General features: G+C 39.9%; 1 protein-coding gene across 1 annotated transcript in view; it reads left to right on the top strand.

Moving 5' to 3' along the window:
* The window catches only part of coro1ca (coronin, actin binding protein, 1Ca), a 30565-nt gene extending 6267 nt beyond the window's left edge, over positions 1–24298 (top strand). The window contains exons 2-11 of the mRNA XM_040155191.1: positions 5853–6049; positions 17057–17179; positions 18757–18886; positions 19073–19254; positions 19628–19747; positions 19997–20101; positions 20219–20364; positions 20578–20635; positions 20787–21029; positions 22018–24298. Coding sequence (XP_040011125.1) covers positions 5855–6049; positions 17057–17179; positions 18757–18886; positions 19073–19254; positions 19628–19747; positions 19997–20101; positions 20219–20364; positions 20578–20635; positions 20787–21029; positions 22018–22137 — 1422 coding nt within the window. The 5' untranslated portion in view covers positions 5853–5854 and the 3' untranslated portion in view covers positions 22138–24298. The remainder of the gene's footprint in view (positions 1–5852; positions 6050–17056; positions 17180–18756; positions 18887–19072; positions 19255–19627; positions 19748–19996; positions 20102–20218; positions 20365–20577; positions 20636–20786; positions 21030–22017) is intronic.
* Positions 24299–26752: the final 2454 nt, after the last annotated feature.

The following is a 26752-nucleotide window of genomic DNA, read 5'->3' as shown; positions in this document are numbered from 1 at the left end:
ACTGAGATGCATCTTGGACCAAGTGACAGAAAAGGTGTTTGTTCTTCCAGTAATAAGAAATGATGTAGGAATTACATTCTGGCACAGTGGCAAAACATGAGCCCTCACTAGGCTTTCTTTTTTTTACTTGTTTCCTCTCTGTAGTTCTTTTGCACTCTTATGTCAGAGCAAAACAATGACCCTTTGGTTTAATGGAGGGAAGCAATCTACAATGTAACTCTGAGGTAGAGATGAGAGGGAAACCCTCCATAGTGAGCTCAAACACAAGCATGAGGGGCCAAAATTCTTCTAATATCACCTTAATTTTCATGCTGTTTCGTAAAGGGTAGGATTGTCTATCATTTGATGCTACTAACACATGACAAAACCACTATTTCGTGAGATTACAAGGAGAAGCACAACCACATAATTTGTGTTTGTATTCTTAAAATGTGGTCAGAATAACCAGTGAAAGTGAGGCACATCACTCAGTTTGCTATAGGACCCACGTTTCCTCGACAGAACTGTCAGATGTGAGTGGAGTAGAAGAATACAGAGAAGGATGCTAAAAACTGTGTCACACTGGTCCCACTTCCTGTTGGTCATTTCCTCAGGCTGTGGGGTCCTCGTTCTGTCTCTGCACATCAGGGTCAGCTCTGCTGGCTCAGGAGGCAATAAAGGTACATAGCTTTCTTTTCATCTGATTTGCCGAACAGATACCTGAGGTAATTTTGCTGGAATTAGGGCTGGATCAGTGGAGCTGTAAATCTCAAGAGAGTTTCACAGAGTAGCATAGCATTCCTGCAAGGTGTGTTTCTTAAACGCTGGTTTATGTCTGAGGCTGTCAGACTGGTGCCAATCCTTCACCGCCTCAACACAGCCCCTGTTGACATGGTTACATGCAGATGTAATGATCATCATGACGTTGATATTTGGGAGTGGGGATGGAAAACTGAAAATGAAATAAGTGATTTGCAGCATTTATTACTGAGTCCTCAGTTTAGCTCCTGTACATATTTTGAGGTCTTTTTGTTGTCATATAAATTTGGCTTTTCTAATTTTGAAAGATAAAAATGTTACTTTATCATTCCGTTTTAATTTTAACTTGTTCAATACAGTGTGCTCCACTGGATGAGGGAAAAATTGTGCGGTAATGGTTGTTCTTCATAGATATTGTACCCTTTTGTGATGGGAGTGACTGTGTTTACTATTAGTTCCTGGGATTTCTGTGGTAGCCACAGGAGACTAAAGGAAGTGGGCCATTTGGATAAGGCCTCTGCTAGTTTTGAGCACAATGACCCTACCTTTCTCGTTCCTGTGTGCTCTCCTCCAAGACCTGCCTGTTTCTGCAAAAACTATTACCAAGTTTTTCAACTGCTGAAGTATGTTTAGGATAGTATTGAGGTTTTAGAACCACACAGAACCATGTAGATGCAACATTTTAAAATAGAACTGACAATCCGATACCTGTGCCTGGTCCTAACTTGCTTCAGTATGATCCTTGAAATTAATTTCATGTGGTAAATTATGACAGACTTAATAACTTAATTGAAGCTGTAGTTATGACCATGTACCCAGGCTCGACAAGCATTCACCGTCATTTTCTGCTGCCTACGGGCTCTTTTTAGGCTTACTTGTTTCAGGCTCAGCTCATCAGGTGCGAGTAAGGGATAATGATGTTCTTACATAAGAGTCCTGTTGGATAAGGGAGTTATTGGTTTGGCATTTGCCCATGGCGGGGTTAGGATCTACCTTTCCCTGGGAAGGAGGTGAGATTTGTCTGAAACCACGGAGGAAGTTCTGCATGGGAGGCTCAAAACAAGTCCTGTCATGTGTAGTTCTAAAGTCTGAGGTGATTGAATCCTGAGTTTTAAAAATGATTTCAGGTCTGTGTTGACACTGAAGTTATCAGGATTTAAACTTGAGCCTGATTTGAGTCCTAGTCCAGGACTTGAACAGTACATTAATTGTTTTATGTGCACCTGCAATGCTGCCGACATAAATGTAGTCATTTACATATGGGAAATTCCCAATTTTGTCAAAATTAATGATTGCCGTGCAAAAGTGAACCCATGATGTTAGTTTTTGCTCTTCTGTCCTACCAAATGTATCAATGGGAATGGCTTTTAAATCTAACCACAGAAAGCCTCCAGTGACTAAGAAATGTTGATATGGTCCTGAAAAGGATTGTCAGGATACACTACCACCACACAAAGCTTACTCACCAAGACCCAGAATTGCATAATAAGCTGCAACCCCACCCAGTCTGCTCTGACCTGCAGCGTCTACACTGATACAGCCCAACCTTCTCCGTATAGGTTTCATATCCGGTTTCTGCAATCTAGTTGATCCAAGATGACTTCTGCATGTTCTACAAAAACCAAAGAGAATGAATGATGAGTTAGTCTGGTGAACACTGATTCCACTTTGGTAGTGTCATTTTTCTGAAAATACTTTCAACTTTTGGGGAAACTCGGTGTTAGCGATAATGCATAGGACTAATTGACGTCTCTTTTTTTGGGGGATTACATCATAAGTCACTTTTAGGTATTCTTTTGAGCATACGGGGACAAAGGTAGCCCTGATTTGTTATCTTCAGAGTGGTGCATTGTTACAACAGTAACATATGATATTGAACATTTCCTGCTGTTTGTAGAGCTAAAGGATAGTCTGACTGTGGAGTTTCGTACAAGCCCAGACTGACCTCAAGAATGCAGTGATGTTGTATAGGCTTGTCACACTATTGTGGTGATAAAACAACACATCTTATAAAGCTGTCTTGCATAAAACAATGTACTATTCTGCTGCACATAAACAGAGCCAAGAGCAGCAGGATAGTTACACTGCTCGTTATGTATTAAGAATGCCGAAGGCTCAAGAGCATTTATGTGGGTTAGGGGTGTCATCAGTTTCAAAGGGTTTTATCCCATATTTACTAAATCAAATCATGACAAGAATTCTGAGATCAGGGAGGTTAGCCGAACAGTCCCCATCATGGTACCAGTATTTTGATTTAAAAAAAATTGACCCAAAAATCTTTTTAAGGTGAATTTCCACTGCGAAATTTCTGCCCCTGATTGGAACTAAAAATTTGCCTTATTGTGGAAAAATACAGTAGAGACTGTTTCATCTCAGGTCAGACCTGGAGTGTTAAGCTGTGAAGAAGTTCCTAAGGTGCATTCATTGCTCTCTGATGACCACAGAATTATATAATCATATATAGAAGTTGTTCTTTGACAATGCATTGTTTATAACAATATCAGCAGAATGGGAAAATTGGGGTAATCGAGCAAGCTGCTCAGCACTTCCTGAAATCGCAAGAAGCCAAATTTCTACTCTTCTGAGTGGTGTCTAACAAGGTTATGTGGCAAGCTGGCTGAAGTCCCTATTTGCTCTGTCTCACTAACTGCAGTAGAGTTATACATTTGGCAGGAGAATCAGTAGATTGTTCAAATAGCCTAGGGCCTTTCACCACTGCATTAGTTTATATAGCACACAAGCACACCAGCATCAGCATATTGTTTAGAGGGAAATATCTGCCTTAGGGTAGAGACACCATCACGTCCAACTAGCCTAATGCGTATTGTACACACACAACACCTAATTTAGTATTGCTGGTATTTTATACATATACAGTACATATGTGGGAAAGCTGTCTTGTGTATGTCAGCAGGACAGTCATGTCAGAGGAAAGGCTTAAAAATATTATTTTTATATTTAAATAAAAGAATCATGATAGGTTGACAGAGGAAAAAAAACTGCAAACCTCCTATAAAAGAAGGCACTGGCAGTAGTTTCTGCTCACATCATAACAAAAAGGTTTTTTTTGACAGTTATTTAGTCTCCCACTAGACAGGTAGATGATTTAGATGTCTGTTCACACGTAGCTTCTTTTCCAACCAAGCTATGTGACAAATCTACAGCTCTAAAGGTAGCACGCAAACTTCACCCCTGCAAGACAAAGTTGTCCTTGTTGAGTGTTGCCCCAGACTACCATTACATTACTGTAGGGAAGAACGACTCTTCTTTTCCCATTTTTGACATACTTGAAAAGTAGTTGTAACTGATTTATGTAAGGTTTTCTCAGCTGTGACACAAGACTGATTCTAGGCTGCCAATGACATGCATCTTTGTCAGAGTATCCATTTCTTGTATTCAAAATGAATTTAACTTTTTTAAAACTAGAATATATTCACCAGGATTTCTGGACACTGCTCATAATTGAATGTCAGTCAGCTGCACTTGGTCTACGTCAGCCTTTCCCGGAGTAACCAAATGTAGTTTCCCAGACAAATGCACTCTTGATCTAGATAAGTTTTAGGGAGGATTTACCGAATCTGATGTAACTCCCCCTCAGTTTAAGGAAAACTTAAGTGTCATTAACTGTTTGATATAAGTTTGTTTAATTAGCCCACCAGGTTCGGAGATCTCAAAAATGTAATGACTGACGTGCTTTATAGATGAGTTGAGCTGAGACACTCCCATATCCCTACAGGAAGAACTTCCTGCTTGTGTTGCGATCCTTGTCCTGTCGGAAACGTGCCATACGAGCCTTTCTCACTTGTGCTTATTCTTTCCCTCTCTTTTGCACATACACACACACACACACACAATGGAAAAACATGTCCAAAACATGTCCCACATCCTGTGCTGTGCTTTGGTCATGATGGTGATTCATGCTGGGAAACTGTTACCATGTGCTGTGTCAAAAAATAAAAAAAAAATTGAGGAGGTTCACAAAACCACTAAAGAGCCTTTGTCTTTCTCTAGGTTGTAGGTCAGATTGGACCTTGGATCTGGTCGTTTATCTGAAACCGGCCAGCTTTCCATTATCTTTGGAAGTGGTCTGTTATTGTAAGCAGAGCAGTGGGACTTGTTGCTTTTGAATGGACTTGTTTTCCAAAGCTCTTTTGTCTGCCAGCAGATTCTTGTCTTGGTGAAGATTTTAGTTGAACCAGCTACAAAGTCTGTTTTTTGTTTGTATTGGGTATGTCCTATCTTCCTTTGGAAGTAGCTCTTTCTAAATGTGCCACAGATAAAGCATCTTAGTATTTCAGATGTTTAATATTTGGCACAATGGAAGATGAAAAGTAAAATTTTGTAGTCATTTGAAATATCATCAAGCATGTTTGTTTTGCTGTTATTTATACGGTGTATGTTTATGAAATCTGGAAATTTTAAACTCCCTTTGACTATTACACAATTTTTTTCAGATTTTAAGGATAGTAGTTAATCAATTTGTAACACTTGGAGATCAGTACCTTTTTTTTTTTTTTGGAGGTGTTTACCAAAAATATTGTGTCAAACACAGTAATAAATGTTGCTAGTGGACTCTGGTGTAATGCTGCGTGGAGTTGAGTTTTGTGAATCAAAATGTAGAATGTGAAACAAAATATGGAAAGGTTTGTAGTAGAAAGTAGCAGGTGTTTTCTTAAAGAAACCATGAAGCTGTGCCCTCATAGTCCACTGTAGCATCATCATCTCTCACTTCCGAAATAGTAAATAAATGTTCATTTATATTCACAGGCTACAACATGTGTTTGTAAAACTCTCCATTGAAATTGTCCCCACCACGATGCCCAGAATTCCCAGGGAGACACATGAAGTAGCAAATAATAGTGGTTTGTTACAAAACAACCTTAGAGTCACACATCTGCAAAGGGAATGTGTTATGGAAAAAAGCTCCCACACGATCATAATTTGTTCCAACAGCTTCTCTGTTGTGTGTGGATGCGATGTTTAGTGTTCTCAAGTCTTTCAAGTAGCTCAAAACGTTTGTACATGTGTTGGTTCATTTTGCAGGCTTCTATCCTGTATACCTGTTATCTTGTGACTGTTGGTGATTTTAATCCTAATGTCGGCTCTTTCCACAGATATGAGACGAGTTGTACGGCAGAGCAAATTCCGTCACGTCTTTGGCCAGGCGGTAAAGAATGACCAATGCTACGATGATATCCGGGTTTCAAGGGTCACATGGGACAGCGCTTTCTGTGCAGTCAATCCCAAATTTGTTGCCATAATCATTGAGGCCAGTGGTGGCGGAGCTTTCCTTGTTCTCCCTTTACACAAGGTAGGTTTATGGTGTATCATATAGTAATTAATGCCAAAGTGAATAAACCCTGTATTGTGTAAAGAGCACATCAGTCAGAGCTGGCCTCAGAAAACAACCAGATGGCGATAAAATGGATGTGTAAGCATGTTTGCATTTAATGGTTCTTTGTTATTTCAGTAGTGCACACTGAATACTTAACAGTGCATCGGTTAATCAGTGTTTTTAGGTAGTTCTTAATCACTTGTTCTGTGGTGGAGTAAGCTACTTTGTGTGGTTTACTTTGGTGCACATTATGTTCTTTCATAACACTTTTTTTCGGTCACCAGCTGGGTAAAAAGGTGAACAGCAGACTTCTATGATATTTAAAGTGCATGTTAAGGCCCTTTTTAATTTTAATGACCAGTAGCAGGGCAGATTGCATATTTAAAACCACTACTGGTACAGCCCTAGAATGATGAAATTCTCAGTGAGGAGTCTTTTCTGTCTGAAACTTGTGGTTTTGGATAGAACAGACAGTTATTATTGATCATCTATATTTAATGACTAGATTTTGAGATTACATTCTTCACGTACATAAAAAAAGAATAGAAAACTGACCGTAAGGGTAGCATGCTTTGTCTTCAATCCGAGAAAAATGGTGCATTGAATGGTATAATTTTAACCTTTAAAGGCATTGTGTGCCTTTTTCAGTGCTGTTATGCATGTTATGTTTTTGTCACAGATGATTTTAGGGGATCACTTTACATCAGAATATTTATAGATGGGGTGGGGGGAAATCTTTATATTTTCTACATGTCATTGATGACATAAAGAGAAGGAAAACCACACTATCTTAGGGATCATATATGAATGGACATGAATATAAACGTAAGGCACATAAAAGGTAGAGAGTATCGAACGAAAGATCCCGATTGCTCTTTTTTGGGGGAGAGAGAGTAACCAGCCTATTTCCGATGTTTTGTGTACCAAATCATCATTTGCATTGAAGACTGTATCTCTTACAAGCAGGACTGCTGCTTCTACATGTCAGTGTACTTTGGAATTCATGTTTACCAGCAGGCTGTTTCACACACCCTCATGTATACAACAGAAACTACTGCAAAGCCCTGGAGTGAACAGTCTCCTGATTCTAGCCTCCATATAAGGAAACCCTCCACTTCAACTAGAATTACTCTTTGGTTGGGCAAGACGGCATTTGAAGAGTGTTTGGCTATAAACAAGTTAGCTGGGTGTTTACATCCTTTCTTTTGTTTTAACCCTGCTGTCATAATTGGTCTAATTAAGGTGCAATAGAGGTGAGACTGAATCCAACAGGGGGGTCCGGCATATCCCCCAGAGAGCCCTTGGGTGCGGTTATGGTTGATCGTGGTGTATTGCTGGCTGCTGTTTCTGTTTGACAGCTCCAAGCAATGGCCAAGTGGCAGGTTCTGGCACTGAGTAAGTGACATAAGTACTCCAATACTGTTGACAGTTCTAACCTGGGCCTGTAATTAGTGTAAACCAGTACACAGCCATGTCATCTGAGAAGGCTCTGGCATAGGGGACCGATCCTTAGACCTGTCATCACACAGCTTACACCTCTCAGCACCTCATTCAATACAGAGCTTGTACTGGAGGTGGGCTGCAAGCTCGACTAGTTTAACACTCCTCCTGCCCTCCTCTCTGTGTCTGTGTTTGATTGAGCTGCCCTCTGCATGCCATGTCCCAGTACAGTAATGGTGTGTCTGCTGAACAAAGTCCACTTTCACGACTGAATTAAAAAGTGGTGGGAGACTGAGGTCTTTATGTGCAAACCTCGGGCAATTTCCTCAAGTAAGAGATTTAAAAAAGCTCTCTAGATTTTTAGATCTTCCCACATTCAAGCTGGCAGGCGTGATACAGACTAATCCTTCAGATATAGTGTTTTCCTCATTTCTTCAGGCCATGCAGTAGGAAGCTGGAGCTGAAAGGAAAATACCATGTTATTTAAGAATTCTAGTGTGCTGTATATGTATGTTATGACTTCGGACAGTGTGACCAGTATGTTTTGCCACCAAACCAGTGTTATAGCTTAGCATAAAGAAGCAAGTCAGCTACTGGGACATATGAACAATATTAATTTCAGAACTTAAATTAATGGGCAATCCTTTTTTAACTTGTTTGTGATTTTTTTTTTTTTTTTTTTTCTTTTAACATCTATTTTTGGAATTTATCACCATGCTATTCTCAAATGATTTTTTTTCTAACAAAGCAGGTCCATATGGAAATCTCAGTATAGCCTCAGCTGGCAATGCAGGTCTCAAAAGTGGGGCGAGTCTGTTCTTGCAAACGGAATGACTACACTGCACTGCAGTGGATCTGTATTACAGAGCTGGTCTCAGCACCTGAGATCATTTTTAATAAACGGAATAAAAAAGATTATGATGTTGCCGCTTAATTAGAAATTGATTTAAACTAATTTGTAACTGAATCAGCATGCTTTTCCTTGTGATCTTGTGGCGGCTGTACAAAGTATCTGTTTTACTTCATGAGCTTTTAACAGACTCAGCTCTGCCTTGTGGGAGAAGAAAAAAAAAACTTTCTGCTTGATTGAAGCACAGTTACAAGTTGTATCACTTGGGTCTCATTTCATTTTGTTGCAATGACACACATCCCCTAAACACCCCCACCCTCCAACCCCTTCCCGTCTCTAATGTGAGGGTGCATCTGTACGGCTAACCCATCTGCCTATGCTGTGTTGCTCCCGGTTTCTGTGGGCAGCCAGCTGCTCACAGGGCCTTTGTCCTACGCTTACTCCCTGCACGGCCCTTTGTCATTTCCACACTTCGACTGGGGGGAGGCAGAAGTGTGATGATCCTCCTTCCCCCTTCACAATTAAACCATATGCAACTGTGTACTATCTTTGTTGTAGTCATGCAGTAACGGTAGGAGAATGAATGATTGCAATTATGAGTCAAAAAGCATTGTGCTTCCTTTACTTATATTCAGGAAAATCAACTTTGTCATAACTATATGTGTCTGGAAATGGATGGAAAAGCATCTTCTGGAGTTCAGAGGTTGATGTTTTGGATCTGTGACCTGACCTGAGGTCTGAGCCTCATTTTTGAGCAGTCAACCGATGGAGCTGGCTCTTTGTGTGACTCACTAGGGTGAGGTTAGTGTGGCAGGCCGCCGTGACTCAGCACAGCCATGAGTATTGTTGCTTCCTCCTGTCAGAACACAGGGATTTATAGAGAGGGCATCAGATGTCCAGCTCAACACATGTCATTCCCTTCCCTCATGCTTTCAATCTCGCCCTTTCTCTTTCTTAGCTGGATGCCTGCTAATTTATTCCCTGATTTCCATATGAAGGAAGTTGTGGGAGTGAATGCAGCAGCTAGCAAGTGTTCAGTAAAAAAATCCTTATAATTCCTCTTTGTCTGCTCAACAGAAGAGATGGGAAGCCTCAGTAAACCATTAGTTGTTTTTATTTATATCCCTTAATTATAAATTCCTAATTTGATCTATCAAAGCATGCCATTGTTAAGTTCCTTGCTTTCTATCCCGTTTCAGCCATCAACATCTTTATTTTCCATGTGTGTTAGTCATTTTGTCCTTTGTTAGCATCTTTAATTTCCTCTTTTGGCTATTCCTTTGTAAGTGTGACCTAGACTCCAGCCTTAACACCACATAGTGTATTGCCTAATGTAGAAGGCATGTTCCACATTAGTGCTTCAAACACTGCCTCTGTGCAGAAAGGACGATCAGATGTGGAGTGTGTGTTTGATTTGGGTTCAATCCCTCAATGCACCATTCATCCAGTGCTCAACCTTTGCTGTTAGTAATCCCTGGGTGTGTGCACAGTGACACATTATTTCTGTTCTGTCTCTGATACACCAGTTTGGTGGCTAACTGAGCAGCACTCTGTGTCTTTACACAAAAATACTCTGCGTGTGCATGATTTCTAGGGTCTTTCCCCATACTTTGGTCAGTTTGTGTTCCAAGACCTCTATACTGCTCAGTCGCCTCTGCCTTTGCCGCTTCTGCCGCTTAGTCCTGCTGACTGCAGATTTTACCATATATGGTCATTCACTGCTCCCTGTCTGACAGCCTTCCAAGACCATTTCCTCCCTGCCTTGCTATTGGCTGCTTCATGCAGTGTCAGTACACATGTGAATTCTGGGATAGGCCGAAATATGAAGAGCGGCCAAGATGAGAGAACTAGGTTGAAGTCAGATGTTGTCTCTGTCACAGTCATTCACTGTATCCAAGTGTCATATTTGAATAATTATTTTAATTTAATAATCAGTATGACAGTTAGATTATTAAATAATATTTATGAACTCTTAAGATAGAGCTGTGAGCCCTGATAGCTTTGTTAAAAAAGGCACTTTTTTCCAGCTGTGAACCTAAGAACAAAGATACTTTTTGATTTGTACAATTCTATTTTCAGCCATTTGATGCATTAAATGTTGACTGCAAAAGAGAAATTAATTAACAAACAGACTATGTTTGCACACAAATCACTGTTCTGGCAAACAAAATCGCAAAATAATCTTTTCGGGTGGGCTGCCTTTTGATATGTTCCAAGTTCTTTCTAAAAATATCTCTTCTTTCAGACGCTGTCTGTTTCTCCAGTTGATCATTTTTTCACGCCACAGGTGCTGGACTGTATCACAGCATGCACAGGGGAGACAGTAGGAAGATGTGGAGACACTATGATCAGAGGCCATCCTTCACAGGGATTACAATATCTATTCAGAGCAGTCTCATCAAAGAGATGACAGATGTCAATGACCCTCCTGATTCTTTTTAGACTTCCTTTGATAGTGCATAAAAGTACTTTCTTGAACCTAATTGCTATGACCCTCTGCATACTGGAAATACATTATTCTGCGTTTCTCATCAGTGACCACCAACTAACTAATCATGCCTTTTGACAATTAGGAAACCGATTTTTGTACAGTTACCTGTGGGTACTGATAACAGATGTGGTTCAAAGTTTCAGCTGCCCCAAATACTTCCTAACTGACAACACAGCAACCGGTCTCAAATGTTTGGTGGACTTCGATGCTATTTGGAATTAATCTTATGACCAAAATAGTTTCACTAGCCATCTACAAGAAATTTACTTTACTACAGTGTATCTACAGTATATCTCTGTATAGGTATGGCTACTTAATCTCTTCAGTTATATATAGCTCAGGTTTCCACTCAGTCTGTAGTGTATTGTTCCTGCCCTATCATTCAGAGGTTGTAAATCTTATGAAAAAGTTCCGGGTGTGATGGTACTGCTGCTGCTACTGGCTCAGCTGTTTGTCTCACGCATACAAACGCAGAGACTTGTAAAAGTGGAAATTTCCATGGAGCTCTGAGCAGCACTGGATAGCAGGCATGGAAGACCCTTTAGTGGTGTGCATGTGTGAATCACATGTTGAGCTGCAAGGCAGTGAAGTGTGGAGGCCTCTTATGTGAATGAAAAGAATGTCCTCTCTTGCCTTGAGGGAATGTTGTTCATCCCCTTTTTTTGTTTCAGTGTTGTGCTTTGTATCTATGGCTGTGTGATTCACTCTCATTTTCTGCAGTCTTACTTGTTGCTATGCAACTGGGTATTTTCTACGCGTCAGACATTCCTCTTGAAGGATTCAAATGTCTGTAGTGTAGTTCTGGACACGTTAGGTATTCAGCTGCTGAGTTCAGCCCCTTACTGTTGGTGTGGGTGTCGTCCCCCCCCCCCCATTCTTGATAAAATGATGCTTGCTTCTACATTGCTTGTCTTGCTAAGCATGTTTCCTGTACCTGTAGGCTTGTTGCCTTAGAGATGATTTTCTTGCTTGGCTGGTTTAGTCTGTTATTTTTTTTAGTGGTGTCAGAAAGTGTGATATTACCGACAGTCCTACATAACTGTTCACCTATCTGACTGCTGAGGTGGTCTTGATATAATTTGAAAACCTTATATCTGATTACAAAACTGGAGGAATCTTCTGCAATGGGTTAATCAAAGCGCAAAGTAAAAATTTATTGCAGGGTAAATCTGCTGAATATAATGGTTGTTTTCCTTTTAAACTACTATTTTGTTTTTGTTTGTTTTTTTTGGCTTGACCACAACAGTTGGGCCAGCCCTATAGGCATAAACGTTGCTGATTTACTGAGTGAGTGAGTGAAGTTACACCATTGGTCAGCCGGCCAAGTGTTGGTGTCCCCATTGGTCGTTGCTCTTTCAAAATGAATTGGTGCAAACATTTTCTTTTTCCAGCAGGTTTTTAGCTACTTTCCATTGAAAGTAGTTATTAACGGTGGTTCCACAACAGTTTTCAACTATGTCCTCAATTTGGCACAGCCATATACTAGGTTTTGACCTAGTCTTGTTAGTCAAATAATTTGACAAGAATTGACACCTGGGTTTGAAAAAACTTTAGGAAGAATCATATATATGTTGACATATGTCCAACATTCTGGTTAGTGGACAACCCGCTGTACCTCCTGAGCCACAGCTGCCCCTGTAGGTAGCTCTTTTATAATCATAGTTTTCATACAACATAAGGTTGCTTTTTGTCAGTTTTATCTCGCACTTAATATAAACCACATTTGATTGCATATTGACTCCTTTTACAAGTTAATCCCTGGTCATCATTTTCAGAGTTTGAGTCTGCAACTTTTCCTTTTATATCACTGCTAAAACCACTGAATTACATTGAACTGCATTGCCTATAATAAATATCAAATTAAGTTTTAGTTTTAGTTTGGTTTGACACCTCTCTTGTGCTGTCTCTTTCTTTCTCATTTCACAAATTTCTTTAGTCTGAGTAAGCGGGTACATAAATTTACTTAGAAATTCTGTTTACTGTTACTGAGATTTTAGTCTTAACTGGCTCAACTGTTCATTCCTTTGTGATAAATTACTGTCAGATTTATTACTCCGTATCAGCCACTCCTGAGTGACATCTAATAAGGTTGTGGTCTGTACATGACATTCTGGTAGATGTCTTACTCAATAAGTCAAATTTTAAGACAATTACAGACTTGAAAATTAGCCTGAAGCTCTGCTTTTCCACCACAAGGAAGGGGTGAATGCAACAAGTTGCCACAGGTAAACCTATCTGCACTGATGTACACAGGTAATCCCACTGCAGTGAGCATGTGTTATGAGCTACCTTGTGTGCATATTTGGTTGTTGTTTTCAGTTAAACTGTTAATTGACAGTGCTAGCAATTACAGTGATCTCACTCCATACAAACAGCATTCCTGCCTTGTGTATCATGTTATCAGACCTTTTATACAGGCTTGAGACAAGAACCACTTGTGTTTGCTCTTCAGACCCTGGAATTCCTAATTATGTATATCAGACACAAACACCATTAACACCTCAAAGGGTGCTATATTTGACACCCTAGCGGCCCTCTTGCTCTCATTAGTCATACACACACCAGAGCTCCCCGGGGCCGAGGTGTGGAATGTAAAGAACGTGTCTCTCTGGTCGAACTGTCGTCTCCTCAGCCATGCCCGGGTTGATCAGGAGGTTGAGCTCCACAGCTTAACTCACATGTGTTACCGGGTTTTCGTGGTACATTGCTACAAGTCAATCGTAGCAGCTACGATTTATTCTTAAAGTATAGAGCTCTTCTTTTTTTCAGCTTATTTTGGTGATTAAAAAGTATTGATTGGAAAATTGTGAAATACTGAAGCTAATGTAATATGTCATGTTGGAGTCTTTGTATCATGTCTGGAGTTAACGTGTGAGATGTGCTGAGAAGTGTTAGTCTCTGAATGTTGAGTTCCAACTGCTCTTTGTTCCTGTAGGTGGTCTTAATGTTTGTGGGCTCTGACAATCAGGCTTCTGCAAGTACAGACATAAAATATGAGTATATGCTTATCAGATATATATATATTTTTTTACACACTTCTAATTACATTCAAGAAAAGTCTAAACTCTTCCTTGATAATGAAGCCAAAATGTTCACAGCACTGTCTTATACATAAACTTTTTGTCTTATACATAAACTATAACATCTGCAATTCTTCAGCACAGTTGTGGATGTCAGTTTAAAGCATAAAAGCAGCCATGTGGACATAAAATCAGTGTTTCATCAAGTGTTAATGCATAGTATTACATCCACCCCTATGGATAATGTACCATAATAGTACACAGACACGTTCTGCTCCTAAAGTACTTGGTATCAGAAAAGATAAAAAAGCACAGCACCAGTTGATGTTGAGTAATTGCTTTACATGACAGAACTGATTTAACAATGGTATTACTGAGTGATGCTTGTGTGTTTTTTGTGGATGTGCAAAATGTTGAACTTGACTGTACATGATTCATAATGCCTTGGATCTATTAATCTTGTGAAAATTGTTTGTAGGAATGTAGTCTCTTGGTCGCCTGGACATTCGGCTCTTCAATATGCTCTCGTCCGAACATATTCTTACCGGTTGGACAATCGCTGGTGTTACTTTAATAAGTAGAAAAGCGCTACATCAGTAGCCTTCCAGGATTAATTATTTTTGGCAGAGGGTGGGACAGACTACCTGTGAACAACTTTGAACTTACCCAACCTAATGAAGTCTGCTAGGTCTAACTTATTTACTGTTTACTGAATGTTTAATTGGAGTTGGCTCCAAAATAATTGACACCATGGAAAAGAAGATGAAATTATTATGCACAGATGTCATCTCTGCCTGGTAATGCAAATTATTTGTAGGCTGTGATTTACTAAATGAAATTGGGATTTTAAGAATAGACTCAGCTGCATAGGAGAGGTCACCAGTCTCATTCAGTGGTAATGTTATCTAATACCTGATGGTGGTTCATAGATCCTTATTGACAGCAGTGTCAAAGTCTGCGTTCTTTACACTCTGCTTCAGGGTGGATTTCAGGGTGTGTTCAGCAGTCAGGGTGAGGTTTAGACAAGATCTTGTGATTTTCACATAATACACATACACACACGGAGTTCATTCTCACATACACTGGACTTTGATCACTAAACTTGGAGCTGGAGTATGTGTCACAGCCCAACTCTGTGTCAGTCAGGTGACTGCATGGTTACAGGTCTAATACTTGCATGTAGCTCAGTGTCACCTACTGTGATTTGTATGGATGTACAGCCACTGTAGTCACTTTACTCACATCAGCAGCCCTTCATTTTGTAGCCAGCACTCACTGCCTAAAGTAACATGCAGTTCTTCTTAGTTCACCGCACATCTGTTTTTAAAGAAGCAATTCGGTTTGTCTTGTCGTTAAACTGCTGTTGAATACAACGCTGCAAGTAAATACTAGTATACTCAAGATCTCTGACGTCAGGATTGTTTGAAGTCCACACCAGGTGGAGGTTCTGTAAGTTGCAGTAGGAGAAGACATGATTCAGAATTACCTTTTTTTTTTAAACAAGAAGTAGACAGAAAAAAATGGGTCACCGGGGCCACTAAAGAAACACAAACCATTACATAACCGAAGTTGCCGGTAACAGCCTGTTGTGGGTGGTTGGAAAAAAGCTGGGTAAAAATTTAAAACTCTCCTGGCTAGTCTGAACACACTGTACTAACTGATGTCAAATGCAGTGCTTCTTATTGGTCAGAAAATGCCATTTTGCTTGTGTGAACTCCAGATGTTTTTGGAGTATACGGTAATTGTAAATGCCTTTGAGCATAGTACAGGAGCTTACATAAATTGTTTGGATTAAAATTAGTGACTGCTTCAAGTTATGTTTTCATTAGGGTTTATTTTAGTTTTGGTTGTACCTCTTACTCATTGCTGAATATGCAGTTCTTAGAGTTAGTAGTTCTCGAGCAATTATTGATGCTATTCCCAGTATAATGAAAGAATAGCTGTGGGCAGTGAGTGATTATTTTCTTTTTTTTCTTTTTTTCTTTTTTTTTTTTTTTTTTGCATTAGGGAAGCCATCATACTGTAAATAGGGCTGCAGCAGCACAAGTCTTTCCACACAAAGTGACATCATTTCTTGGGCCCTGCAGTGGTACTTGGACTAGGGTGTGTCTCAGACACCCCCTCCATGACAGCATGGGTTTTGCTAAGTCACCTCACCATCTAGAGAGAGCACCTGTATTTCCTGGCTGATAGAGTTCACAGGTCGAATTAAGCTACAGGCTTGTTTTAGGAGGATACAGGAGGATGCACAGTTAAACTGGAGGTCCTCTGTGTGTATGCATATGTGTTTGTGTGCATTAGAAATTAATTTGTAACCTTGTCTAAGTTGTATAAATAGGTTATGTAAAGGGCACAGTTTTAGTGTTTGATTCAGGGTTAGCATTGGTTTTGCAAACTAATCATCTGTTGGCATGTGTCTACTGTATAATGACGTTGTCGCTGATAACTTTCTTTAATTACTGTGGGTGGTCCAATAGGAGCTAAATGTAATCTCACTTTGCTTCTGTGTAGCACCAATAAAACCCAAGCCTCTTTTTTGGCTGAGTGATGCCGTGACAAACCAAGGGTAATGATTCTCTGGCTTTCGACAGTAAGGTTCGTTTTTATCTGTGCCCGTCATTTATCAGTGAGCCGTGTAAAAAGAAATTTGGAATTTAAAATTTAATTTCAGAATGCATGCTAGGCTTCAGCATCTGTCGGAGTTTTGTAGGACTGGGATTTCCCCTCTAAGCGGAAGATGTTTGACTCCACACAGTTGATCTTATTCGAACAATAAACAAACACCCCAGCTGTGGGTAAATATTGGCAAACATGCATTGTGTGTATGTTAATCATCCCCCCCCCCCAAACACACACACACATACCCAAAAAACTCACCTTCATTATACTATATCTGAGTCTGCCTCCTTTATGATCCTTGCTAACGTTCAAAATGTAGTAGTGCCTCTCAGTCTGCGACATGTAAGTTAATTTTCCCTGTAGCATAAATCAGTTTAAGCGCCTTTTCTTAGATGTAATTTGATTGTGTGTTTGAGCTTCATTTTGCAGGTGGGATTTATGGTTTTTACTGTAATCTTACTGTTTCAAAACATGCTCAGTCATCCAGCATGAACGGTGTTCTCTAAGGAGGACCAGACTAAGACTAATCTCATTACTCTGTGTTGTTTATCTTTGTCTTACAGACGGGACGCATTGACAAATCCTACCCCACAGTGTGTGGTCACACAGGCCCGGTGTTAGACATTGAGTGGTGCCCCCACAATGATCAGGTCATTGCCAGCGGCTCTGAGGACTGCACAGTGATGGTAAGGTTTGCCTGTACACCTGAACTCAGATCTCTTAATTGAGGGAAAACGGCATCACGCATTCTTGGACTAATAAGTGACAAGAGACTACATGCTTTTATTGCGAAAGGCTGGACTGCTGTAACTCAGGGATGGGTGCAGACCTCACCCTCTGGATTAGATTAGGTTCAAATATGTGTTGTAGGAATCAGAGCTGGGGAATGATTTAGCTGTTTATTGAGCTGAGGTCACTGACTCTTTTTGAGCCTGTAGTTGTACTTTCCTCCATATGTCCTTATTTGGCCCGTAATGGCTGAGATTACTGTGCTGCCTGTTTAGGTGGCTACCACTTCCTCACCTGAAAGTCCTGACTTCCTGTTAAACTCACCCTGAATCAATGCTATATTTGTTTCATGTTTACAGAAGTAGAAGTCATGTAAAGGATGCACGAACTATGAATGGTTCTGCTCTTAATAACATTTGATCTCTAAGGGAAAGTTCACAGCCTAGACACAGACTGGTAGAGTTATGCACCCCGATGTGTACATAGCTATACCATTTTTTTTTTTTTTTTTTTTTTAATTTATTTTTACAATAAAAAATGGATTTTAATTGTGACATTACATCACTGATAGGCCATTTAAAACATTCTAACAAACACTTTCCTTTTTACCTGTACATGAAAACATAGTAGCATGCTAAGAAAAAGTGGTTGATTAAATGAAGACATATCCTACAAAGGTACCAATTATAATAGTATTGGCATTATTAGTATGGCATAGTTTGGAAAATGGGTTGTTTTTTAAGAATTGTGATGGGTTGAGCCAAAACTGTTTATCAGTAATATGTGCAAGGTGAGAGTTGATGCCGGACACAGTAATATAAGCAACAATTTTATTATTTTTTTTCCCACCAAAAAAGATGGCATTTTTGCAAATATGAAGGATTTTTCAGAATTCTCTTAAGCAAAGTTAGCACAGTGTCAGCTTTTTGGTGAGATAGATAATCACTTAAACTTCAAGCAATCAGTAATTACCACCCCAAAGTATTATACTGCATTTAAATAACTTTTTAATGAAATCATGAGGGAAAATTATACATATTGTCAGGTTTATAATTATGTCACATGCTGTAACAGTGCAGTGATATATATTTTCGGTCTTATCTGCTAGCCTTATGATCAGACCTTTCCACATAACCCCTACACGTGTCAGAAGGAGACCTCCAAGTTAACTCATTCATTATCAAAAGTTTCGGGTTGTCAGTTATCTGCAGCCAGCATACTTGTTATATTATTGTGAGAAGGACCAGTACTGTATCAGTTGTTCCGATAATAACAATCCTTACGGTGTTCTTTTAAATTTGACTATGTCCCATCTGTCACTGAATCCTGTTGTTGGTCACTGAATTCTTAGATGCTGCTGCCCCCTGCAGGTTTATTTCAGTCATAACAGTTTATTGATGTCTGTTGTGCACTAAGAGTTGATATGTCGGGCTTGACAATGAAACTTTGTTAAACACAAGGGTGAAAATGAAAGGCTCCTTCATTTCTGTCTGTTATTTGTTCCTGACTTCTTTCCTGTTGACGTTCTCCACAGGTGTGGCAGATTCCTGAGAATGGCCTCGTCACTTCCATGTCTGAGCCAGTGGTTGTATTGGAGGGCCATTCCAAGCGTGTTGGCATCATCACATGGCATCCGACAGCACGCAATGTCCTTCTTAGTGCAGGCAAGAACTCTTTCTGTGTCCTTGAACCTGTGAATAAAAAATGCTGCTGAAAACTAGCTGTCCTCAGAGTTAAAATTCAGTTTGAAAACTAATCTTCAAGCTATAACATCATCATCATGGTGTCAAAGACAAAATACTGTGTATGACTTTGATGCACTACTCACCTTTGCTTCACTCTGTTGCCAGGTTGTGACAACCAGGTTATCATCTGGAATGTGGGTACAGGTGAGGCCATGATCACCCTGGAGGACATGCATCCTGATGTAATTTACAACGTGTGTTGGAACCGCAACGGTAGCCTCATCTGCACCGCCTGCAAGGACAAGTCCATCCGTGTCATCGACCCCCGCAAGGAGACAATTGTTGCTGTAGGCAGTTTTCAAAGATTTTCTTTGTCATAACATTTTCTCTTTTATGTTTGTTTGTATCTGTATTATGTGAGAGATAAATACATATCTAGGTGCGGTGAAATGGGGTTGCAAGTAGGGAAGCAGCTTCAGCTGGAACGCTTGGGTTCAGCGCCCTATCGAAAAGTATAGTCTACACTGTGATTTTCAAGAGGACAACAAAACAAGAATAGTCATGTCTAAAGAAATTAACACAGGAATTACAATAAAATACAAATTGGCCAGGAATGTAACATAAGCAATAAGAAACAAAACTACAGTAAAAGTGGACATAATAAACTGCTCAGGAACCTATGACTTTTGGCACTTTTGACCTATACACGATATTTCACAGGAGAAGGAAAAGGCCCATGAGGGCGCTCGACCCATGAGGGCCATTTTCCTGGCTGATGGCAACGTCCTCACTACAGGTTTCAGTCGTATGAGTGAGAGACAGCTAGCTCTCTGGAACATGGTAAACTGCTTCATGAATACTGAATGCACTACATCTGTTAATTGATTATGGGTTCTCTGCAGCTGCCTCAGTCTTTAGATTGTTCATAGCGCAAGTCTTTAATTTACGTACATACGTTAAAATTAACATCATATTCACAACCACTGTTTTTTGAAGGCCATTACCTTTTCCTAAGTCTTAAATTTCTCTATTTTTAGTCTCTTCAAAAGAACTCTGATTTCTGCTTTTTCATCATGCTTTTTTCTCCAGCAAAACATGGAGGAGCCCATGACTGTTAATGAGATGGACACCAGCAACGGAGTGCTCTTGCCGTTCTATGACCCAGACACCAACGTTGTTTACCTCTGTGGGAAGGTAAGTTCCCCTCTAAGCAGTCAATAATTAAATCATGCATTCATATAACAGCACAAAGTTGGATGTCTTATTTCCACAAAACTGAATGCAGAAATAAAACACTTTATTTATTGACAGGGTGACAGCAGCATCCGTTACTTTGAAATCACAGATGAGGCTCCATATGTTCACTTCCTCAACACCTTTGCCACTAAGGAGCCCCAGAGAGGGATGGGCTACATGCCCAAGAGGGGCCTTGATGTAAATAAGTGCGAAATTGCGAGGTAAACTAAGCTAAGATGGATGGCTTATCACAATCTCTGACAGCAGAATTTGTTTTGAGTTCAGATTTTTAGTTAACCACATCTAATATGGAATTCCCAGCTTCACCACTAGGAGGCAGAACATAATCACTTATCTCAATGGGGAGAGTTGTTTATTTTTGTTTAATAATACACTGGCTTGTGGGTAATTAGTTTGAATTTGTGTGCTTCCAGGTTCTATAAACTGCATGAAAGGAAGTGTGAGCCTATTGTGATGACCGTACCTAGAAAGGTGAGTTCTCATCCCAAGTGACCATTTTGTACACAGCTACTACACCACTAATCATCTTCTTGAATCACAGGCAGTGTAGTGAGGCTCTGTCTTATAATTTGCTTATTATAGACTTTTCCTCACAGCTTGTAACTCTTTCCTTCTCCTTCAGTCGGACTTGTTTCAGGATGACTTGTACCCAGACACAGCTGGACCAGACCCTGCCCTGGAGGCTGAGGAGTGGTTTGAGGGTAAGAATGGAGACCCCATACTCATCTCCCTCAAGAACGGCTACGTCCCAGGCAAGAACCGTGAATTCAAAGTGGTCAAAAAGAACATTTTGGACAACAAGCTGACCAAGAACACAGACAACTCAAGCCCTGCCAACAAGTCTGCCTCCCCGACTCCATCGATTGTGAGTATTTGCTTTTTCTAAGCTCTCCAGAGTGTCTGATAAATGTAGCCCAGGACAATTTTCCCAAAGCCCAAGGTGACATATTGATATAGTTTGTTTTCTCTGGCCCAGCGTCCAGAACCAAAGATATTGGTTTTACTATCACATAAGACAAAGTAAAGCAGCAAATCCCTACAATTGAGAAGTTGGAACCTGGAAATGTTTGTTATTGCTTCAAAAAATTACTTCAAAAATATTGATCGAATCATTGCCGTTTAATTTTTTTGTTGATTAATTGTTTCACCTCTAGACTGCATGCTAACAGGAGGTCTAAGTGAACATGTCGTGTTTTCAGCTATCTTTATGATCTACATTGTAGTATTTATTTAGATGAATAATTTTCTAAGAACAAGTTTTGCCTCACGACTCCCCACCAAAAAACCCCTTAGGTGATAAGGATGATGGACATTAAACAGTTTAGTTTCAGACATTATCAGCAATTAGAGTCTGTCCTGACTCCCACCTCCATCATTAATGCCCCTCACTGCTTGCCTCATCTCCTTGTCTCTCTGGAGCTCGTAGTGTCAGGCAGACAAATTGTATGTGCATGTGGAAGAAGCTGCGCAGATTGCTGGCTGTCTTCATGAGGTGGTTTGTAGATGTTGTTCAACCCACTCTCTGACCCACAAACTGAGGGGGCTACTGCTGCTGCTGCTGCGGGCGCCTGCTGCTGGGCATCTTGCCGCACCTCACCCACAACACAGCCACTCGCCTGGGACCCACCCCATGTGTCTTTCTGCAGTTCTGCTCTGTAATCACAGCCCGCTTGGCTCCAGTGCTGGCATAACATGTTAACCCTCAGAGTACCAGGCCCTGCCGCTTGGCAGTTCAAGATTGTAGGGAGTGCTTTTGACATAGGTGGTCACAGCAGGGTGACTGCAGGAGCACTGTAATAGAAATGTGTACAAACATGCCAAAAAGTCTCACTTGTCTCTTGTGTCTCTCACAGAAATCTGAAGCCAAGCTGGAGGAGATCTTGAAAGAAATTAAATCCCTCAAGGACCTGGTCAGCAGTCAGGAGAAGCGAATCATCAACCTTGAAGAGCAAATGTCCAAAATTGCCATTTAAAGACCCTTTACCCAACCCGCTACAATTCAGGACGTACCATTGGCTGGGGGATGGGCGGGACCGGTCACTGCCTATCTCAACGACAGTGTTTCGTCTGAGTCCTGGCCAGCAACGATCCCTAGCAACATTCCAGATGAACTTTTTCTTAGCCAGCCCCCGACCCTCAGTTTAACACAGATGGAATAAGAAGGACGTGTGGCAAATTTAGCAGAAAATACTCTTGCTTTTTGGTGACAAAGGACTCTACTCCTTTTATTCTGTGGCAGTCTTTTTTTTCTTTTCTTTTTTTAAATTTTGTCTACTTGTATAAAAAGGTCTTACATAAATCTTTTTGTTTTAGAATAAAGAACAAGAAATTTCCAATATCAGTGGTTCCCATTTACTATTGTATACCCAAATATTTTTTTAAGTAGGTATCAGTGTTTCATGTTACCTCACCCCAAAATTATAATGTTGCCAAAATTGAAATTTTGTTTACACCTCCTTAACAGTATTTCTTCCTCTCTCTTGTGGGAATCATCAAAATGCCAGCAGGGAAGCTCAGTGCGGTAGACTGGTTATACAAGGAGAAGAATTTCTCAATAATTTACTATGAAATTAAAATGATTTGAATAGTTAGGAAAGGAAGCTTGACAGGCCAATACTCTTTAAGGAGAGAATTTCTGATTTAATAAACATTTAGCTGCCACAGTCTACACCAAGCACTCTGAAAAATCATATCTGACAAATTCTTGCTGCTGTGTTGAAGCTGCACAAATCAAAGCCTGCTTTCTGCTGTTTCTTTTCATACCTTTTGCTTTCCATCATCCTGACTGTGGACAGAATAGTCCATGTAAACATGCATTCCTTTTTATCTTGCTTCATTAACATGCACTGTGTGCTTTTTGGAGGATATTACAAATACATTCCACAAATTTGATTGATTGGCACTTCTTGGTGTGTGTGTGTGTGGGGGGGGTACTCCTATAATGTTCCTCTTTCTGAGAACACACTACCGTGGTGACTCAGCTAAACTGGTGGGTTGTAAATGTGACTTTTTTGTGCTGCCCATGGAAAGACCATCTTTGTGGATTTTCAGTCTCTTTGAAGAAAGACGTGTGTCACTCCTGGCTTTGTCTTTGTGAGAGGTTCAGATACCAACCTCGGTGTTGAGTATTCACAGGTTAGCTCAACACACACAAGTGTAGTCTAGTGTAGTGAGATTATTTTTTGTCACTGTTCCTTTGCATTATATGCCATTTCATATCTGTATTTTCTATACAAACCAAACAGGAATTGATAGGAAATGACACCAAGTAATCACACATCGACTTGACTATTTAAAACCATCTAGTGATAAAACTGGAGATTGCTACAGAAACTTTTCATGATCGACCTCTAAGGCCTAGATTGTGTGTGAATATGTGCCTCATGTCTTTGGCCTTTTTGGTACCTGTCACTATGGATGTTCCTGCTTTGTTTCCTCTGGTGGTGGTGGGGGGGTGTTACAAAATGGACTCACAGTAGATCGTTCGAGACTTGCCTCTAACCTGGATGAATTGAATAGTTGACTGTTAATTTTAGCCTGTTTCTTGTTCCAGCTGTGCTTATATCCCTCTTAGCACTTCCACTTCTTGGTTTTTTTTAATGGTTATTTCTCAGATGCCCCCATTCAGTATAGTTGTTACAAAAATAATGAACAGTTGAATTGTCCAATCTGAGCTGTTTTGCTATGATAAAAGCTCTATTTTCTTGATGTTGTAGATTTGTTTCCCAGTTGGAAGCTGTGATGGGTAATGGTTGAGTCTGTTATTTGCCTTCAATAATTGTTACCACTGTAAAGACCTGAAAGTGCCATAGAGGTGACCATGGAAGTGTTTGTAGGAGACTGTTGTGTGAGTAGATTTGTGTAGTAAATGGAAGAGTTGATAGGTGCCCGGATTTAAAACCACTTTGAGTTGCTACACTTTGTGCAAACACTATGTTCGAAGGACCCTGTTGCTAAAGTACTGTATGCCAGCCACCTTGATGACATCATGAAGTCTTGCCAACCCATCCCACAATACACCAGGCAGCATTACTGGTCGGGGTTTGTCAGAAGCATTGTGCACCTGACATTTTGACACTTTTCACCTCGGTACGGGTATTCTAAACATCGTTTAAAAAAAAAAAAAAAAAAAAATGATGTCAAACCAAGAAGCTGTCGGCTGATCGCACAGCTTTTTCAGATGCAATTTGAGCAGTGAGTCTTAGAATATTAGTGACAGGAAATCTACAGAGTGCTACAGAGATGTGGATCTGACACTAAACATACTGCCCTATCTTGTATATCAGATTGCTACTCTATGGATTCTTTAGAGCACTGTTGGCACGAGAGCTAAGTTTTGAGGAGTAGTAGTGAATAGCGATCCAAAGGGACACTGTAGGTTGGAGAAATGTGCAGTTGAGAGATAGATGTATGTTTGTAATTAAGGTCTAGAAAAATGAGTGAAAGCTTTGTAAATAACATGACCATATTTTCTGTATTTTTTTTTTATTTCATTTTTGTTTTGTGGTTGTGCTGAAGAGGGTATTTGTAAGGGAGGTGGGTTATTAATGTTTCCCCTTGTCTGTGTTCCCTGCACCTTGCCATAATGCATCATGAAACAACAGAACCTCTGTTATATTGGAGGTCATATGAATATCAAGGAAGAAAATCAGGCAAAAACAAACCAGGATAAAACCTCATGTGGAGGTCTGCTCAGCATTTTTGTTCATTATTCTTGCTTCAAGTATCAAACATTGATTATAAGAAAAATTAATAAAGAATTTTTAAAATGGGCTCATTGTGCAGTTTTGAATTTGCAAATGTATTGATTTGTTGGTGTATTTTTTGCATTCAGGCATGACTGTGTTTGGATATGTTGTCTTTACTAAAAAACTCAGTAAAGGACAAGGCTGGCTTTATCCCATATTTTTCTTGTCAACAAACCCCATAAAAGGCCCACACTAACATGTTAGTCAGTCTCTCGATTCTTCAAATCTTTGTCAGTCTGTCTGTGGCCCAGTTGTTCATCGGAAGACAAAAATCTTTAAAAAGGGTTCGCAAAATTTACATTAAAGTGTAATTTTTTAAATGGGCTCAGTAATCTCCCAACACTGGGTACTTGCGGACTATTTTAAACTGCGGATTAATACACATTCTCTTGAGTATTTTACGGCAGCAGAACATTGTATGTGAGATTGATTCAAAATAAAGTACAGTGTCCATTTTCATCATGTGGAAGGAACATGTCAGCCAGTGCATCAGTGAGGTTCATTGTGTCTTTAAAAAATTTAAAAAAAACTTTTTTTTAAATTTTTTTTGACGACTATGGAGCTCTATGGCACAGAGGAATACAATATATCCAGTTTTTGCTTCACAGAAAATATCAATTCATGTTTGGTTTGTGTTTTCATGGGATTTACTGACAATAAGAACCATATTGAATATTGCCATCCTTATCAATATAATGGTCAAATTACAATCTGTATCCCGAAAACTAGATGTGTATTTTTGTTTTACATATTTTAATCTTCTTGTATTGACCAACCCCAACTGTTTACGTATTAATACCCTCCAAAGGCAGATCATTAAAAAGCAAGGTATGAGTAGTCTTGTGTGGATAGATTTGTCTACAGTCTGCGCTGAATCAACGAATCAGGTGTAAATAGATGGCTAGAAACAGATAATGAATGGAAATTATAGTTGCCTAAATCGAAGCTAAAGTTATATAGAAGTGAAATGAATTGTTTTCTGTATTTTCAGTACATTAACATGACCCGTAGTATAAATGGGAACAGAGATGATACTTTGAACGGTATGGTTTTGCCTTTGTTGATTTATTGCATTTGTGTCTGAGCCACCAAAAATAACCTAACGCACTATTTCAGTATGTGCTCCATAGGTTGTGATATTCGATGACAAGTCTCTGTCACAGCATCAGTTAGAAACACTGAAGTATTGTGAGTCACAAAGCTGTTTGATGTGCTGCAATGGCAGATACAACAATGTTTGAAGCATAGAAACAGCACATCGGTATGAAGAATCTCTCCCTCTACAGTTCAGTATTGCCGCCACAACCTGGAAAAACTAGAACATTTTACAAATAAAATGTGTGAAAACATTGATCAAATTCCCTCAAACCTTTTGAAGACATACTTTTAGGTCATCTAGTGTTATAAATTGTCACCTTCTTGACAGCTGACCAGCTATGATATCAACCTATCACACCAACTGTCAGAATAACTGAATAAAATGAGAAAGGAGGCATGGGCAGCCTTAAATAGATCTCCTGCATATTTACAGACGTACCCAGAGATAAGTGCTCCTAAAAGACCATGAAGTTTATATGATCGCCCTGTACATGTGTTTTGGGATGAAAGGGGTGCTTTCTCGCTGCGCTGGTTTTTTATGCCCTGTAGAGACAGGCTGTAATCAACATGGAGTTAATTAGAGAGGACTCAGTGGGAGGCACAGAAGTCTTGGGACTCGCCCCGCCAAGTACAGAAATACCCATTTCCTTAAAACATGGGACCTCTGTACCATCTGCAGGGTCTTCGCGGGTTGTTTTTGCAATTAGTTTTAAAGCCGAAAGCTCAGGTTGAGATGAGCCTG

This window comes from Xiphias gladius, chromosome 19, assembly GCF_016859285.1.
Source record: "Xiphias gladius isolate SHS-SW01 ecotype Sanya breed wild chromosome 19, ASM1685928v1, whole genome shotgun sequence".
Lineage (NCBI taxonomy): Eukaryota > Metazoa > Chordata > Actinopteri > Istiophoriformes > Xiphiidae > Xiphias > Xiphias gladius.
This window is presented reverse-complemented; position numbering and strand designations above follow the sequence as displayed.